The sequence below is a fragment of the Meles meles genome, chromosome 5 (genome assembly GCF_922984935.1).
Source record: "Meles meles chromosome 5, mMelMel3.1 paternal haplotype, whole genome shotgun sequence".
Taxonomy (NCBI): domain Eukaryota; kingdom Metazoa; phylum Chordata; class Mammalia; order Carnivora; family Mustelidae; genus Meles; species Meles meles.
In genome coordinates this window covers 87,559,032-87,578,488 of record NC_060070.1, presented here as the reverse complement: position 1 = coordinate 87,578,488, position 19,457 = coordinate 87,559,032, and the positions used below count along the sequence as shown (strand labels likewise).

Genomic DNA, 19,457 nt, shown 5'->3' with positions numbered 1-19,457 from the left:
ACACAATCCCCCTCACAAAGGACTGGGCTGTACATTTATAGACGGTCTTTAAATTCTCAGTGTTTTGGGTTTTAAACTGCAAAAATAGATTTTACTCTACTTCACTCTGGTGAGCCTGCATGTCGAACGACGCCTTCAGTTCTGAACATGGTATTTTCAGAGGAATGCAAACTGGCTATCTGCTCAGGGACACAGAGAAAGTTTACGAAGGGAGGACCCGCTAAAGAAACTGGGGTCATCCACGTGGACCGAAGAAGAGTAGCCCTGAGGGAACATCAAATTGTCCTGTAAAGCCAGGATTGGTTGTGTTCGACACCTACAAGGCCCTTTTGCTCCCTGAAACCCCATATTCTAGATCCCTGACTTCCTGTGGGCCAAGTGTTCTGTAAGAAACTTGGTGTCTGGAATCAAAAAACAGGAGAAGCGCCACACCTCTGCCATACCCGGGCAGTCATTTCACTTCCCTGAGCCTCAGTTTCTCCTTTCTTTTTCTTTCTTTCTTTCTTTCTTTCTTTCTTTCTTTCTTTCTTTCTTTCTTTCTTTACTTTTCAGTATCACTCACACAGAAGCATGTATAAAATAGTTTAACAAATAAACACTAACATAAAGTCTATTAGATTGAGAAACACAACCCTGCCCCCACACAGCAGAAGCCCCCCTTTGTCCATCCCTGTCCACAACCCCTTCCTCCTCCACGGGCCACCCCGACTCTGACCTGGTGAGAATCTGTGACTTGCTTTTCTTTGTAGCTTTGCTACTTAGGGTTTTGACCTTGAACCTTTTCTTTAACTTCAACTTTTGAAATTTAATTGCACATCCTCTCACATATTCCTTTCTGACTTGCTTCTTTTACCCAAGGTACTCCCGGGCTGCAGCCACGTGGGAGCCTGTAGCTGTGTCTCCTCATGTTTGCTGCTGCATAGCATCAAGCTATGCTTGATGGGTGCCTATGCTGTCATTTATTGATGCAATTTTCCCGCCAATAAATCTTTGGATCATTTCACAGTTTTTGCTATCATGAACGAACATTGTTCTATAAACATGCTTGCATGTCTTCTGGCACACATACCCAAAATCAAGTAAAGATGGTTGAAGGGTTTAAATATGGGAGGCAAAACCGTAATGTCTGGAAGAAAATACAGGCCAGTATCTGCATGACCTCTGGGTAGGAAAGGACTTCTTAAATGCAACTCAGAATATGCAAATCATAAGGGAGACAAAGGATAAAGAGGCATACACCTGGGAGTAGAACTGCCGCAGGCGTCCACACGTTCTGCTTTACCAGCAGTTATGTCCAGTCATTATCCACGGTGCATGTCCCAAGGAGACACCAGCGAGAGTGTCTCAGTTCCCATGCCTTATCACCAATGCCTGATTTTGTCCGAATTTTTCATTTTTACAAATCCAGTGGGTATAAAATAGTATTTCCTTGGTGTTCTAAATTTGCATTTTCCTGAATATTAGTATGTCTATCATCTTTACATTTGTTTATTGGCCATTTGCTTTCCTCTTCTAAAATGCTTGGTTTTGTGACCTTTGGTTTTTTTGTTTGTTTGTTTGTTTATTTGATAGACAGAGATTGCAACTAGTCAGAGAGGCAGGCAGGGAGAGAGAGGAGGAAGCAGGCTCCCTGCTGAGCAGAGAACCCAATGCGGGGCTCGATCCCAGGACCCTGGGACCATGACCCGAGCCGAAGGCAGAGGCTTTAACCCACTGAGCCACCCAGGCGCCCCTTGTGACCTTTGGTTTTATACTTTGGTTTGGTTTTTATGTTAGGATGTTTGCTTTTCTCTGATAGATTCACAGGATTTCTTTAAGTATTCAGATTACTAACTTTTTTGTTTTACTATATGTGTTGAAATTTTTTTCTTCCACTTTTGGGGCTTGTCTTTTCAGTCTTTAATGTTGCTTTTTAGACAAACAAAAGATCTTATTTTTAATCTAGTCAAGCTTGTCATCTCCTTCCCTATGGTTTATGCTTTCTGAGTCTCACTTAAAAAGTTCTTTCCTGGGGTGCATTGGTGGCTCAGTGGATTAAGCCGCTGCCTTCGGCTCAGGTCATGGTCTCAGGGTCCTGGGATAGAGCCCCGAATCTGGCTCTCTGCTCAGTGGGGAGCCTGCTTCCTCCTCTCTCTTTGCCTGCCTCTCTGCCTACTACTTGTGATCTCTGTCTGTCAAATAAATTAAAAAAAAAAAAAGTTCTTTCCTGGAGGAGGAGTTAAGATGGTGGAGGGGTAGGGGGACCCTGAGCTTGCCTCGTCCCTCGAACACAGCTAGATAATTATCAAATCACTCTGAACACCCAAGAAATAGATCTGAGGACTAAGAGAACAAATTGCACAACTAGACGTAGAAAAATGTCCACATCACAGACTGTAGGAACTGCTGAAAGGTTATCTATGAGGATAAAGAAATGCAGGTGTAGCAAAGGGGAGGGAGCCCTGATCAGAGAGAGAGGAGCGAGAGAGAAAGAGAGAGAGAAAGAAAGAGTGACGCAGCAGGCAGAGGATTGCACAATAAAAACTCCTTCCCAAAACCACTGACTAGGAAAAGGAGAGGGGCTGACTATCACAAGTCTTTATAAATGTTGAAGCTCAAAGTCTGAAGTTCTAGACATCTGCACCATCGCTGGGGTCATGCGTAATGGGCTTAGCGGTAGTCTGGTGGGGAAGGAGAGCAGAGGCCCAGGATTGTGCAGTGTAGTCTGAGGATCCCAGGGTCCCATGGGGAAGAACAGTTCCCCTTCTTGGGAGTGAGTTTGGGAGTCATGGCATGACCTCTCTGGGGACAGAAGAGCTGGTTGGAGTCAACATGCTGGTCTGTTCGCTTGCATAGGAACAGAGATGCCTGAGGAGGGCAGCAAGGCTTGGTGCCACCATTTTCCTGCATTTTACCATAAATCCCAAACCACCGCATGGTCACATGACTGCTTTTCTGGGACAAACTAGTACCAGCCATAGCATGGCGAGACCTTCCCCCAGGAGATCAGCATGGGTTTGTGCAATGAGAGTCCCTAAAATTGGAAGTTTTGAAAACCAGCGAGGTGCCCGAGATAAAACAGAGGAGTCCTATGCTGCCTAGCAGGCAGACACCTGAACACAGACAGGGTGAAGGCAGGGATCTGATGGAAGCTGGGGACCCCAGAGAGGTGATTTTTTTTTCTGTGAGGGCTTCCTGAGGTGTGGTGGGCACGTACTCCCTATTCCAGAATGAGAGAGTGGGACGATGCCATCCCAAGAGGCACTAACCAACTTCAGGGAGAAACACGGTGCCCCTCAGTGGAGGCCAGAGATGCTTATACCAAGCCCTCACCCCAGTACACTGTAGGTGCCTCTCCACTGTGACAGAGAATCAATGCAAGCAGGCGCCTCCCCCAGAAAACGAGCACAAACCCCTCATACACACTGTCTACTGACCACACAGTTCTGCAAAGATCTAACAATTGTAGGGGCACCTGGGTAGCTCAGTTGGTTAAACATCTGCCTTTGGCTCAGGTCATGATCTCAGGGTCCTAGGATCAGGTTCCCTGTTCAGCAGAGACCCTGCTTCTCCTTCTCCCTCTGCCTGCCACTCTGCCTGCTTGAGCTCTCTATCTCTCTGTCAAATATGTAAATTTTTAAAATCTTCTTAAAAAATTTATTTAAAAGAAGAATTTCTAATAATTACAAATACTTATGCCCCAAATTTGGAGTGCCCAAATATATAAACCCATTAATAACATTAAAAAACTCATTGTAATAATACAATAATAATAGGGGAATCTAACACCCCACTTAACTGCAATGGACAGGTGATCTAAGCAGAAACTCAACAAGGAAACAATTGCTGAGTGACACACTGGACCAAATGGACCTAAACAGATATATTCAGAACATTTCATCCTAAAGCAGAGAATATACATTCTTTTTGCGTGTATATGGCACATTCTCCAGAATAGTGCCATGTATTGGGTCACAAACCAGCCCTCAAGAAGTACAAAAACATTGAAATTATATCATGCATATACTCAGACCATAATATCATGAAACTTGAAGTCAACCACAAGAAAAAATCAGGAAAGACTACAAATATATGGAGGCTAAAAAACATGTTACTAAAGAATGAATGAATGAATCAACTCAAAATTAAAGAAGAAATAAAAAATTACATGGAGGCAAATGAAAATGAGAACATGACAATCCAAAACCTTTGGGATGCAGCAGAAGTGGTCCTAAGGGAAAGTATATAGCCATACACACCTACCTCAAGGAGCAAGAAAAGTCTCAAATATGCAACCTAAACTTATACCTAAAGGAGCTAGAAAAGGAACATCAAATAAAGACTAAAGCTAGCAGAGGAAGGGAAATAATAAGGATTAGAGCAGAAATAAATGATATTTTAAAAAAACAGTAGAACAGATCAATGAAAGTAAGAGCTGGTTCCTTGAAAGAATTAATAAAATTGATAAACCCCTAGCCAGATTTATCAAATAGAAAAAGAGTAAGGCCCCAAATAAACAAAATCACAGATGAAAGAGCAGAGATCACAACCAATAGCACAGAAATACAAACAACTATAAGAGAATATTATGAAAAATTATATGCCAAGAAACCAGGCAATCAGGAAGAAATGGACAAGTTCCTAGAAACATACAAATCTCCAAAACTGAAGCCAGAAGAAATAGAAATTTTAACCGCTGCATAACCAATGAAGAAATTGTATCAGTAATTAAAAATTTCCCAACAAACAAAAAGTCCAAGGCCAGGTGGTTTCCCAGCAGAATTCTATCAGACATTTAAAGAAGAGTTAATGACTATTCTCAAACTGTTCCAAAAAAAAAAAAAAAATAGAAATAGAAGGGAAACTTCCAAACTTATTCTACAAAGGCCAGCATTATCTTAATTCCAAAACCAGAAAATAAAGACTATGCCTGATGAACATGGATGTAAAAACTCTCAGTAAGATACTAGCCAATCAAATCCAACAGTACCTTAAAAGAATTATTCACCACGATCAAGTGGGATTTATTCCTGGGCATTCTTCCAAATACTTTCTAAGTCTCTAATCCATCTGTATTGATTATATGTCTGGTGTGAGGTAGGGGTTCAATTTCAATTATTTTCACATTAGAATTATTACATATCCCATTACTATTTACTGAAAGTCTGCCCTTTCCTTTTTTCCCTAATCTTTAGTACTTGCTATGTCAATTAATGTACATATATGCATGGGTCCGTTCCTCTTGTATGTCTTCATCTACATAATTTTTGATGAAACAATTTATATGAGCCTAAATTTGTTGTCAAAAAATCTCATTTCAGGGCACCTGGGTGGCTCAGTGGGTTAAAGCCTCTGCCTTTGGCTCAGGTCATGATCCCAAGGTCCTGGGATTGAGCCCCGAATCAGGCTCTCTGCTCAGCAGGGAGCCTGCTCCCCGCCCCCACCCCCCGCCTGCCTCTCTGCCTACTTGTGATCTCTGTCTGTCAAATAAATAAAATCTTTTTTAAAAATCTCATTTCAACTTACATAAAATGCTACTTTTGACTTGATACATTATATTGTTTATCTATGATAGATCTGCTGTCATTTATTAGCCCAAATTTCTCTGGTTGATCATGTCAAGAAAACTAAAACCCTAAAACCAAACTTCTAAATATTTTTAGAATGGGCTATAAACATGAATCTTCTTAATATTTAGTCCCTCTTTTCTGATGTTTAGCTCTGCATTTCAGATAATTAATCCCTACTACAGACAGAGACTTTCTATCTCCTAAATAAGATTTTGCATGGCTTATGTCCATTATGTAATACAGTAAAAAAAAAAAAAGAAGAAGAAGAAGAAAAAAGAAACATGAAAAATAGCCATACCAAAAATTTTGTCTATTGAAGCGTTGGAAGGCAATGTGCAGTTAAACACTGTAAAGTGCCTTTTTAAACGTTGGGGAATATCATTTCGACCGCCTCCAGGGTGGATCATTGCTGCTATGATCTGCACATCAACAATAGTAGTGAAGTCTCCAGGCTTATCCAAGCTATACATTCCTTCCATTTCCATCATTTGCCGCACAATCTCATTAGTTATCTGAAATTTTATACAGTGATACTTTAGTCACATTCCACTATCATATCCCTCCACAACTCCTACAAAATTGCACACCTGAGATTAGAAGAAAGTATTCAACACTTGTCAATGAAGTGTTTGTGAATGTTGATGGTCACCTGTAAGGCCATTTGATTTCAGTGCTACCATTCATGAACAAAACCATAAGCTAAACGTCTGAATTGAGTCCAGGGTGCTCTTTACCATTTGGATGAAATGGATCTCCAAAGAAATTTAAATAGGTGAGTAATGGAATAGTTGATACAGTTAACAACAGTAGTCAGAGTTACAAGTATCAATACTGAACACTTCAAACTGCTTTAAATCAGAATGTGGGATGGTTTTACTTTTGAGCGTTCAGGACTACTAAGTGTTTTGGGTTTCAGTTTTATGTTCTTATCTTTTCGGCGGCCTCTAACACTGCTAACGCTCCCTCCTCACTGAGAATGTTTCCTCTTTTGAATTCAGAGGCTCAGTTTTTTTCCAGGCTCATCTTGAGACTTTGGATCACTTCCTAAGTCTCTTTCTCCACCAATCCCTCTCTGCTCTATAGGGTTCCCTCACTGGCTTTTTCTCTTCTTGCTATTTCAAGGGCCATGCAGAGCTGTTTGAGGAACAGTCTCAGGGTGAGCACGGATCTGGAAGTCCTGACTTCCTATAGGTATCTGCGGTGAATTTGGATAAAAGGCCAGGTGGAATGGGTCCTGGCAAGCTCTAGGTAGACCTTACTGATGAGGCAGTGGGCAGTGGTGAGAGGGAGGTGTTGGGAATCCCACAACGAGCATGCAGAATTCTGAAAGCATCAGTGACGGTCTCTGATAGAGAATGACTCTGGGGTTGACAGATGATCACGAGTAAGACATGTGTGGCAGAGTTAAAAAGAAAAAAAAATGGTGTTTTCTAAGTTGGGTATTCCTCGGAGGGAGTATATAGAGTAAGAGGTAAGAGCAAGGATAAAACGCTGGGGAAAGGAAAAGAGGAGCCAGAAAGGGTGGTGACATCGAGACGCCTAAAGGCAGGAAGGAGTATTGCTGAAAACACACACGGATTTCAAGAAGTGAGGGTGCCAGCTCTTCACAGAGAAGCCAAAACTGAGAGAATTGCTACTTGGCTTCATAAGATGAAAGCTATTGAGACCTTTCAAATATAGCTAAAAATACCAATTAAATATAATTTATAGGAGATAATGTATTCATACCTGATCTCCCCATTCATTAATCACAGGCATATTAATATCATCAATAAATACAGTCATTTTTCTGCCTCCTGGAGGCCCGTATGTGCTTCCCATTCGCTTATCCACGTAGCTCTCCATTGTTCTCTAGAGAAGAGTAAATGTTTGTCTTAAGTGTTAAGATTTCCACCCATATTCCTAGAAACGATGAGCCTGTTTTTCAGAGTAGAACTTATTTAACATGCATAAATATGTTTATTAAAATCGACATTGTAAGATTGCAAAAAAAAAATAGGTCATTAGAATGTGAATCATGAATTTTATACAAAAAGTTCAGCTTCAGCCTCAATATTAGGTCAAAATCTGCTGTCTGGACTTGGCCTAGGAAAGCTAATAGCTGAACGCCAAGTGCAGCCCCACTTCCTATACACACACACACACACACACACACACACACACACACGCACGCACCAGATTTTATATTCATACACATTTTACCGCAACCAGCACTCAAAAAATTTAAAATGTTGATTACCTCAGCAAATGATGGGTTTTACCTGAAACATTATGGGTTCTGTGGCAGATGAAAAGTTCAGACTTTTGGATAACTGTACTTCAGGATCGTATTTTTTCAAATAGGCCTTAATCATTACAGTTTTTGCAGTTCCCTGCTCTCCTGTAAGCAAAACGGCCTGCAATAATCAGATAATCATGATTAAAGGGGTTGTAACCCATTCAGCTTTAAATACCTTATGGTTCTGGAAACTTTTTTTTTTCCATTGTAATAGTTAATACAACTAATTTTAATTACTTTTTAGGATTAGACCCACATCAAAATAAATCCTAAAAATAAATAATCAATCAATTCTAGTTCAAATAAAGATTTTAATATAAAATGTGTACTGTTAGCTATGCTGGAAGAAGGTATGGGTAAATAGTCATGTGACCATGGGAGTAGCAAGGGACTCTGTGAGCAGACACCCACTTCCCTTGCAAGCTAGACGTCAGCAGTTCAGGGGATAATGAATTAAAGTGTGTCCTGGGGTTCATTTCCCAAATGTGCTTCCCTTTAATGGCACTACCTCTAGCCCCTTGTGTTGGAATTTGGTTTTTCTATCTGTAGCGCATGAAAAGACATGTGTTTTGTATAGGTTTGTGATCAGCTAGGAGACTATCAAATCGAACTTACTTTCTGTTGTTTTGCAATGGTGTCTATCAAAAAATTCGTTCTAACATTGTCAACATTTGGAACCAAAATAGATGAATATTCTGGAATACTGTCAGTTGGATAATAATATGGCTGAAGCTTCTTATTCCAGTGTTCCCAATCTCCTATACAGTAAGTAAAAATTCATCTTAATTCATCAAAAACTGCATTCTTTGAAAGTTATCTCAAAATATAAAAATGCAAATACTATAAGCAGGCAACAGAATCATAGGAACATTTAAAACATTTTCCAAAAATATGTTAACATAGCGGCTTATCTAATATGTATGGCATTTGATCATTTAAATCTGTTATGCCTCTTTTATAAAGTCAGTTTTTAAACTTCTAAATCATTCATCTAAGAGATCTGGCCAAAAATGGAATTAGGATTGGTTAGTGGTAAACACCAATGAGATATTTGGTATCTAGTAGGAAACCCACATCAATTGAGATTATGCTGAATGAAATAGAGTCAATTATCATATGGTTTCACTTACTTGTGGAGCATAAGGAGTAACATGGAGGACATTAGAAGAAGGAAAGGAAAAGTGAATTGGGGAAATCAGAGGGGGAGACAAACCATGAGATACTGGACTCTGAGAAACAAACTGAGGGTTTTGGAGGGGAGGGGGTAGGGCCTTGAGTGAGCCTGGTGGTGGGTCCTAAGGAGGACACAAATTGCATGGAGCACTGGGTGTGGTGCATAAACAATGAATCTTGGAACACTGAAAAAATAAAATTAAATGAGAAAAAAAAAAGGATGAGAAACACCAAAAGGGGTAACTGATTAGTGGACATAGAATGTTTGTCATGGAAAATGGGGAAAATAAATCTAGCTCTAAACCTACTTAATAAAGTACTCAGGCTCCTGACTACTAATTTATTAACTGATTTTATATAACTAGTAATTTACTGGCTGATGTTATTGGCATGATAATTATTATTACCACATTTCATCATTTCTAAAAATTATTTATATTTTAGCATATCTGGAATGTGCCTTACAACGTAGGAGGCTTGCAATCACTATTGGTTAGGCCAGCTTGGTCAGATTCGCTAATATTGCTACCATTTAAATTAGATTACTTGCATTGTTGGTATTGCTTTGTTCATTTTGACTGGCATTTTAAATGTCTCCAGAAATACTATACTACGATTCAGGATTGTACCAAAAAAAGGTGCTGTGTACACAGAGTGCACAAAAACAGAGCAGGGGAGCACACATTTGAGTGTAGCAAAGAAAATATTCAACACTAGAGGAATGACCTCAATTTCAAATTTCCTTGCAAAATATCAAGTCATATGTTAAGTGTATGTTTAACTCTCAAGGAACTGAGAAATTATTTTCCAAAGTGGTTATACCATCGTATACTATATGAGAGCCCCAGTTGTTCCACGTTCTGCCAGTATTTGGTAGAACTAATCTTTTCATTTTAGTCACTCTGATGGCTGTGTAATGATATTATAGTTTCAATTTGCATTTCCTTGATAACCAATGATGTGGAATATCTTTTCTTGTGCCTTTTTCACTATTTATAGGTCTTTTTTGGTGACGCATGTATTGAAATCTATTGCCCATTTTAAAAAATTTGGGTTGGCTGTCTACCCATTATTATAGAATTAAAAGAGCCTTTATGCATTCTGTATTAAATTATTTTATCAGATGTATATTTCTCTTTTTTTTAATATTTTATTTATTTTTTGACAGAGAGAGAGAGATCACAAGTAGGCAGAGAGGCAGGCAGAGAGGAGGGGGAAGCAAGCTCCCTGCTGAGCGGAGAGTCCAATGTGGGACTCGATCCCAGGACCCTGATATCATGATCTGAGCCGAAGGCAGCGGCTTAACCCACTGAGCCACCTAGGCACCCTCAGATGTATATTTCTATTACATTTCTTATTTTAATTACAATACAGTTAACATAAAGTGTTGTATTAGTTTCAGGTATACAATATAGTGATTCAACACTTCCATACACACCACCCAGTGTTCATCACAAGTGTCCTCCTTAATCCCCATCACCTATTATACCCACCCCCTCCCCCACCACCTCCCCTCTGGCCACCATCAGTTTGTTCTCCAGAGTTAAAGTCTGTTTCTTTAAAAAAAAAAAAAAAGTCTGTTTCTTGCTTTGTCTTTTGGACATCCTTTGTCTTATTCCTGACCTTAGGGAAAAAGCTCTTGGTTTTTCTCCATTAAGAATGGTGTTCACTGTGGGTTTTTCATACATGGTTTTTAGTATGTTGTGTTATGTTCCCCCTAGACCTACTTTGTTGAAAGTTTTTATCATGAGTGGATGTTGTACCCTGCCAAATGTCTTTTTGTATCTGCATCTGTTGTAATTATCATATGGTTTTTATCCTTCTTTCCTCAGTGTAAAGTATCATGTTGACTGATTTTTCCATATTGAACCACCCTTGCATCCTGGGACTAAATATCATTTGATTGTCTTGTGTAATTTTTTAATGTATTGTTGGGTTCAGTTTGCTAGTATTTTGTTGAGGATTTTTGCATCTATTTTCATCAGAGATATTGCCTTATAGTTCTCTTTTTTTGTGGTATCTTTATCTGGTTTTAGTTTTAGGGTGATCCTGACCTCATAGAATGAATATGGAAATTTTCCTTCCTCTTCTACTTTTTGAAATAGTTTGAGAAAAAAAAAGTATCAACTCTTCTTTAAATGTTTGATAGAATTCGCCTATGAAGCTGTCTGGACCTGGACTTTTGTCTGTTGAGAATTTTTTTTATTACTGATTGAATTTCACTGCTGGTAATTGGTCTGTTTAAATTTTTTCTTTCCGGGTGCCTGGGTGTCCCAGTTAAGCGACTGCCTTTGGCTCAGTTCATCATCCCAGAGTCTCGCATCGGGCTCCCAGCTCCGCAGGGAGTCTCCCTCTGCCTGTGACCTTCTCCCTTCTCATTCTTTCTGCTGGTTTGGGGTTTCATTTATTCTTTTTCTATCTTCTTTAGGCATAAGGTCAGGCTGTTTCTTTGAGATTTTTCTTGCTTCTTGAGATATTGCTACAAACTTCCCTCTTAGAACTGCTTTTGCTACATCCCAAAGATTTTGGACCACTGTGCTTTCATTTTCATTTGTTTCCATGTAATTTTTCATTTCTTCTTTGATTTCTTGATTGACCTATTCATTGTTTTTTTTTTAAATTTTATTTATTTATTTGACAGACAGAGATCACAAGGAGGCAGAGAGGCAGGCAGAGAGAGAGAGAGAGGAGGAAGCAGGCTCCCTGCAGAGCAGAGAGCCCAATGCGGGGCTCGATCCCAGAACCCTGAGATCACGACCTGAGCTGAAAGCAGAGGCTTTAACCCACTGAGCCACCCAGGCGCCCCGACCTATTCATTGTTAATAGCATGTTATTTAACCTCCATGTATTTATGCTCTTTCCAGATTTTTTTCTTGTGAATTCTAGTTTCATAGGATTGTGGTTTAAAAAAGATGGTTGGTATGACTTCAATCTTCTTGAATTTGTTGAGGCAGTTTGTAGGCTAATATGTGACCTTTTCTGGAGACTGTTCCATGTGCACTTGAAAAGAATGTGTCTTCTGCTATTTTAGGATGGAGTGTTCTGATTACATCTGTTAAATCTCCCTGGTCCATTGTGTCATTTAGTGCCACTGTATCTTCATTGATTTTCTCTTTGATGATCTATCCATTGATGTGGGGTATTGTTATCCCCTACTATGACTGTAGGGGAATTATTACTATATTATTATAGATAAGTTCCTTTATGTTTGTTACTAACTGTTTTTATGTATTTGGGTGCTTCCATCTTGGGTGAATAAATATTTATAATTGTTTTATCTTCTTATTGAATTGTCCTTTTATTGTTACTATAGTTGCAGGCATAAATATTTACAATGGTTAGATCTTTTTGATGGACAGGCCCCTTAATTATGATATAATGCTCTTCTGCATCTCTTGTGACAGTTTTTGGTTTAAAATCTAATTTGTCGGGGTGCCTGGGTGGCTCAGTGGGTTGAAGCCTCTGCCTTCGGCTCAGGTCATGGTCCCAGGGTCCTGGGATCGAGCCCCACATCCGGCTCTCTGCTCCGCAGGGAGCCTGCTTCCTCCTCTCTCTGCCTGCCTCTCTGCCTACTTGTGATCTCCCTACTTGTGATCTCTCTCTGTCTGTCAAATAAATAAATAAAATCTTTAAAAAAAAATAAAATAAAATCTAATTTGTCTGATATAAGTATGGCCATCCCAGCTTTCTTTTGATGTTCATTAGCATGATAGATGGTTCTCCACCCCCTCACTTTCAATCTGCTGGTGTCCTTAGGTCTAAAATGAGTCTCTTGTGGGCAGCATATAGATAGTTCTTGTATCCACTCTGTTACCCTATGTCTTTTAATTGGAACATTTAGTCCATTTACATTCAAAGTTATTACTGATATATATGTATTTATTTATTACCCCTTTTTTACTTGTTTCGTGGTTGTTTTTGTGGTTTTCTCTGATCCTTTCTTTTTTTTCATGATTTGTTGGCTTTCTTTAATGATATATTTGGACTTCTTTCTTTTTATTCTTTCCACATCTATCACTGGATTTTGATTTATGGTTACCATTAGGTTTGTACATAACATCTTCTGCATATAGCAATCAATATTAAGTTGACAGTTGCTTAAGTTTTGGATGCTATTTTGAATAGTATATTAAAATTTCAATTTCTAAGTGTTCACTGTGAGTATATAGAAATACAGTTTATTGTTATATATTGTCCTTTTATCCTATGACCTTGCTAAACTTATTTACTGGTTCTAATAACTTTTCTGAGGATTGTATATGGATGGTCACATCATCTACAAATAAAGAGAGATATGCTTGTTCTTTTCCAATCTGTAGATATTTTATATATTTATTTTTGTGTTTATTTATTTATTGCCTTATTGCACTGACTAGGACCTCTAGTACAACGTTGAATAGCAATGGTGAGAAAGAACATCCTTGTCCTGTTCCTGATCTTGGGACAGAAGTATCCAGTCTTTCACCATTCAGTATAATGTTAGCCTTTTTGTAGATGCTCTTTTTCCAAATGGTGGTTTCTATCTCTAGTTTATTGAGAGTTTCATCATAAAAGGGTGTTAAATTTTGTCAGATGCTTTTTCTGTATCTATTTAGAGGACTGATGGCTTGTTTGTGTTTTAGTCTGTTAATGAGATGAATTATATTGATTGTTTTTTGAATGTTAACCTAACCTTCCATTCATAGAATAAATGCTTACTTGGATTTAACCTGTTAAATTTTTACTAAGAAATATGTGTCCAGGCATCTGGCTGGCTCAGTCAGTAAAACATGCAACTCTTGATCTCAGGTCTGAGCTCAAGTCCCACATTGGGTGTGGAGTCTACTTAAAATAGTATTTTAAAAATTAAAAAAAAAAAAGAAACCTGTGTCAATACTCCAAAGAGATAATGGTCTATACTCTATTTTTCTTGAAATGTATTTCTCTGGTTTTGTTATCAGGATAACATTGTCCTTATAAAATGGTCTGGGTGTTTCTTCCTTACATTTTATATGTTTCAGAAGCATTTCTGTAAAATTGGCATTATTTCTTACTTAGCTATTTGGTAAATTCACCAGTAAAGCCATCTGGGCCTGGAGTTTTCTTTGTAGAAAGGTTTTTAATTATACGTTTTTTAAAGTGAATATAAGGATATGTAGGATATCTATTTCTTCTTGATGAGATTTAATAGCTTGTCTCTTTCAAAGAATTTGCCTATTTCATCTACATTGTCAAGGGTACTTTCATAACATTGTTCCTAGTATTCACTTCTTATTTTTTAATGTCCACAGGGCCTGTAGTGATATTCCCTCTTTCATTCTGGACAGTGGTAATTTATGCCTTCTCTTTTACTTACCTTGGTATCTCTGGTAATAGATTTATCAATACTATTGATCTTTTCAAAGAACCTTCTTTTGATTGGCTTTGGATCATAACAGAATTCATATCTAGGTCCAAGTTTGCATTTCATTGTTATTTGCATTTTGAATTAGAGCTCCTTTTTATGATCCCAAATCTTTAATAACATGTAATTACAGGTAGAATTACTGGTCATTCTGATTAAAGATGGCCGGCCAAAATAATTCACTTGCCTCAGTCTCTCTTTTTTTTTTTTTTTTAAAGATTTTATTTATTTATTTGACAGAGAGAGAGAGATCACAAGTAGGCTGGGGTGGGGGAAGCAGGCTCCCTGCTGAGCAGAGAAACCAATTCGGGGCTCCATCCCAGGACTCTGAGATCATGACCTGAGCTGAAGCCAGAGGCTTAACCCACTGAGTCACCCAGGTGCCCCTTGCCTCAGTCTCTTTAAAAAGCCTTCTAAAACACAGACTTTCACTTAATCTCTATTTTTCAGTATGATTCTTCTATTCTCACATGTGTCCAGTGTCCTCCAAATCTAGGCAACTCTGTGTTTCATCCTCCCCCAAAACTAATTCTTCCATCTTCAACCAGTGTGAGGTGGATGCAGGTCTCTAGCCATGTGACTTTGGAAAGAAGACCTGGAGGTCTGTGTCTTAAACAGACTTACAAGCAGCCTGCTGGTTTTTACCTCTTTCCAATTCTCAAGCCCTTTGAAGGTTTTGTGGCATACACTACATTTCTTCTCAACTCTTTCCACTGTCAGTTTAGGACTTACCTTGGCCAGCGTGCTAAAGCAAGTATCCCTTACCTTTCTGCCTTCTTGCTTTCAAAATGCTGTTATTGCTGTCTACTCTCTTGTTCTTTAGAGTTTATGCATTAAAACAAAAAACAAGTGCTCTTGCTATTTGGAGGTCTTAGGAAGAATTAGAGGTAAATACAGTTTTTAGGAATCATGTTTTATCTTCTCTGGAGCTTAGAAGAATTGAGAGCTATACTCTGGGTAAAGGGCACGGAATTTAAGGGCATTTCTCTCAGAGACAGGGAAGCTGAACCCTGCCACAGACAGGAGGCTGGAGGCTGAGGTCACAGCACTGGACTTTGCCAAGTCCTACATGTAAGTCCTACATGTAAGTAAGACGCCATGGGCTTGGTTCATTCTCTAACTATTCTGACATTTCCAACAGGAAAGTTGTAGGATCGATCTGTTATTGCATCATGAAGAATTTATGTTCTCTATACTGCTGCCCTTTCTTCTTCAAGCATCAGAAAGTACATGATGTAAGGGGCACCTGGGTGGCTTAGTGGGTTGAGTCTCTGCCTTTGGCTCAGGTCATGATCTCAGGGTCCTGGGATTGAGCCCCGCATTGGGCTCTCTGCTCAGTAGGGGGATTGCTTCCCCCCACTCTCTCTGCCTGCCTCTCTGCCTACTTATGATCTCTCTCTCTGTCAAATAAATAAATAAAATCTTTAAAAAAAAAAAAAGAAAGTACATGACATAAGAGGTATTGCCAACTTACTTATGCAAGATTTCACTTAGGCCACTCCAAAAATAGGAGAAGCCAAGAGTCTCTTTTCAGTTCCCAACATGGCCAATATGCAAAACTCTACTATTCTTTGCATATATATCTTTTAAAAATGGTATTAGCAATCATCTTACTTATAATTGGCTTAATATTTCCCCATAGAAGAGTCTATGGAAGTTTGTTTTTCTCATTGAAAAAGAGATTATCTCATTTCAGGTATAAGTCACAGTACTTACCATAATCAGTAACATAAAACTCATACATGGTCTGACTAGTGCCTTTGGGTATTTCTGGTAAGTCTAACTTGCTTTCATGATTTCGTAAAAAGGCCTCAAGCTTTTCTCTGCTTTCCAGTTCCAAGAGGGCTCCTAAACTCCACATTAGGCCAAACACAAATAATTTATGAAGATGTTCAACGCATGAAACGCCACCTTCTTCTTTGGAGGGAATTAAACCTTCCAGTAGATTGAGAGACTGCAAATATTTGAATTACAATAAAATGGGTTTTTGTACTCAAGTTTTTGAAATAAAAATGTTTAAATGATAATAAATTTAAAAGAAGGAGAAAAATGGGGAAGAAAACTATATAGCTCTCTAGGTATTTCTTGATCACTGTCCTACCACAAACAGCATTTAGAGAAAGGTCCTTCTGCTTTATTTAAACAGGCTGCATGGACTAGCAGAAAAGATGCCAAAATGGGAATCTGAGGATGTGGTTTCTACCCCACGCTCATGCCACCAACCTCACTGAGCCTCAGTCTCCTGATCTGAAAAACAAATGTCCTAAACTAGATGTTTTCTTTTCTTCTTTCCTTCCTTCCTTTCTTCCTTCACTTTTTTTTAAAGATTACATGTTTTCTAAGGTAGTTTCTGGATCTAAAGTTTAGTTACCCCAAATTTTCTACAACAGAGATTGCATTTCTTTTTCACTCTTTGCAGGGCTCAGCAAATTGTGGCCCCAGGGGTTGGCCACCTGTTTCGCAAATAAAATCTCACTGAGACACAATCACACTCACTCATGTAAGCATTGTGTCTGGCTGCCTTTGCAACAGAGCAGCAGATGTGAGTGGCTGAGACAGGCAGTTGTGCAAACATTTGCCTAAATATTTGCCACCCGCTCATTTAAGGAAAAGTGTGCCAACTCCCATTTGGCATCGGAAAGAAATGTATCTACAGTAGACATCCTCAGTCTTGCAAAACAAAATTAACTCAAGATAAGATTTTTCATTTATATTATGCATTTTAAAGTCATTACTAAATAATTCATTGATTTGGGCCCTTATGTATTACTTCTTATGTAATTATGTATTACTTCTTACCTACCCACCCTCACTGACTGGCGTCCTTTATTAAACTTAGAGAAAACCAAAGTACCAGAATGGATCATGAAAGATCACTTACACCCTAGAAGCAGGGGAGCCCTCATAATCTATAATTAGGTTCTGATTTTTTCCAAAGACTATTAAGGCAAACTGAGTATGAGAGGAAAACACACATACAATGCTAGAAATGACTTGGGAAATTGTTTAAAGCTTTTCTCTGTCTTATATACTCTAAATTTGCGATGCTGAGATTGCCATTCGCATTTTCTTGCTGGTCACCAGCTCTCCTTTGTACTTTTTGGGAGGACTGCCTGCTTTATTTACTCAGTCTAGTGTCATTATTGGGTGCACTTCCTGGGCAGGTTACTAAGCTTGCCAGTGGGAGAAATCGTTCACTCCTCTTCCCCTGCCAACACCCACTCTGGGAAGAGAAAAATCCTAAAACAGATGGCAGTAAAAACATGGATGAACTCTTCCAAAATCTTTCACAGGAATCAAACTTTGCTGGGCCTTCATGGCCATATCACAGAAGCATTTCTATGGATTGTGAGAATTTTCTATTTCAGATGCCTCTAAACTGCGAGGGGGTGCTGGGGAGGGAAGTCTCCAACCTAAATAATGAATGTACACAAACTGTCTTACCTGCATGATATAGTTGCATTCCAGGAGCTGCATTTTGGGATTGAGGTTTAGTTTCATATACGTATATATGTCTTCAAATATTTTATTGTACAGACCGAGGAACACAGTCGCCTCCTGCGCACTGCGCTTCTTCAGCCAAGCCTGCGGCAAAGAAACAGAACCTCAGTTTGCCAAGGAGGCGAAACCCGGGAGGATGCTGAGCACACACGCGCCGGCCCCCTTGTCCCCCACCTGCAGAATCGCCTTCCAGCTGAGCGCGGAGCTGCTGATATAGACCATGCCCATGCGGGAAACCGTGGCTGGAGAAGCGTTCTCAATATTGTGCACCTCGAACAAGAGCTTACAATTGGGGGCCATGGGGATGCGGTCTCCGTTGGCTAGCGTGAGGGTTTTATTGTCATCCAGCACAGAATTTAAGTTCTCGATCCAAATGGCATCCACGGGGCCATCTAAAATGAGGAAAATGTTTTCACCTGTGAATAATTAAAAGGAGGAAAATCACTTTTCATCTACCAAAAATTAAACGTGCTGTTTAACTTTGGGGAGGTGGAGGGTGGGGGGAGGTTGACAAAGGGGAGTGAACGGGTACCTTTTTTAGCTTTTAACGTTTTTCTCCACAGTGCAGAAAAAATCCCATCTGTCCAGTCATTAGTAGCGGTGTCCAGCCTGCCAAACATCTGAGGCGCAGTGATCGCTTTGGGATTCATTCTCATTTCTCTGTGAGGCCTCCCACACTCAGTTAATGCCTTCATCAGGATTGTTATGACAGTTGTCTTCCCAGAACCACTGGGCCCCAGAGTCATCAAACCATGACGGACCAGGGATGTCTCGTACAACTGTGCAGTGAGGCAATCAATTGAAAAATGTAACTAATGAGTCTCTTGCTGATAGTCACAGAAGTAGTGTGCTGAAATTTAAACAGCTTTAAATAGGCTCTTATTAAAGCAACTAGTTCACGATTTAAAAGATGAAAAAAACGCAAAAAAAAAAAGGGAAAAAAGGGTCTATTTTGCTTTGTTAGATGTGGATAGCAAATTAGTGCCACGGTATAAAATAATGATAAGTGATAAAATTATGATAATGTGGAACTTGAATTCCATTTTGGAAGTAATTAATTCAGGATCTCATTTTTTTTTTTTCCCTTCTCAAACTACTCTTCTTTGTGGTTTGGGGGTTTGTGCGTAGGTTTTTTCCAGGCACAAGCTTTCCCTGCATTCAATGTGATGACGCCGTCCCCTGCTGGTGGAAAGCAGCAACACAAACCATCGCAGTGAAGACCAGCTTGAGATTGAGGGATTCCCCTGCAAGTGATTTGCTCAGGCAGTGCTCCCGGCAGAAACTAGTAAGGGAATGGGGGACAAGGGACAGGAGAGAGAAGTCAGGCAGTGTGTGATTGAGAACAAAATCCTGTAGAGGGAAACCTTAACACTGATCCTGCGGGACACTCTGGAATGTTCCACCTGGAAGAAGGGGAGGTTGACTTTCCTTCTCCATCATCCAACAGTCTTTAACTAAGGAGAGTTTGGTTTGGGGGTGGGTGGGAAATAAACTTCAGGTACCACCTGCTGTTTGTGCCTGCCAACCAAGTGACCCCAGTCGTCCTGAAGGGAAGGGTGAATGACACAGAAGC

At 39.5% G+C, this 19,457-nt stretch overlaps 1 protein-coding gene across 1 annotated transcript in view; it reads right to left on the bottom strand.

Moving 5' to 3' along the window:
* The window catches only part of DNAH8 (dynein axonemal heavy chain 8), a 348,142-nt gene that overhangs the window by 153,510 nt on the left and 175,175 nt on the right, over positions 1 to 19,457 (bottom strand). The window contains exons 46-53 of the mRNA XM_046005485.1: positions 18,417 to 18,663; positions 18,059 to 18,300; positions 17,828 to 17,968; positions 16,100 to 16,337; positions 8,443 to 8,585; positions 7,811 to 7,945; positions 7,278 to 7,400; positions 5,848 to 6,061 (exon numbers count right to left, since the gene is read on the bottom strand). Coding sequence (XP_045861441.1) covers positions 5,848 to 6,061; positions 7,278 to 7,400; positions 7,811 to 7,945; positions 8,443 to 8,585; positions 16,100 to 16,337; positions 17,828 to 17,968; positions 18,059 to 18,300; positions 18,417 to 18,663 — 1,483 coding nt within the window. The remainder of the gene's footprint in view (positions 1 to 5,847; positions 6,062 to 7,277; positions 7,401 to 7,810; positions 7,946 to 8,442; positions 8,586 to 16,099; positions 16,338 to 17,827; positions 17,969 to 18,058; positions 18,301 to 18,416; positions 18,664 to 19,457) is intronic.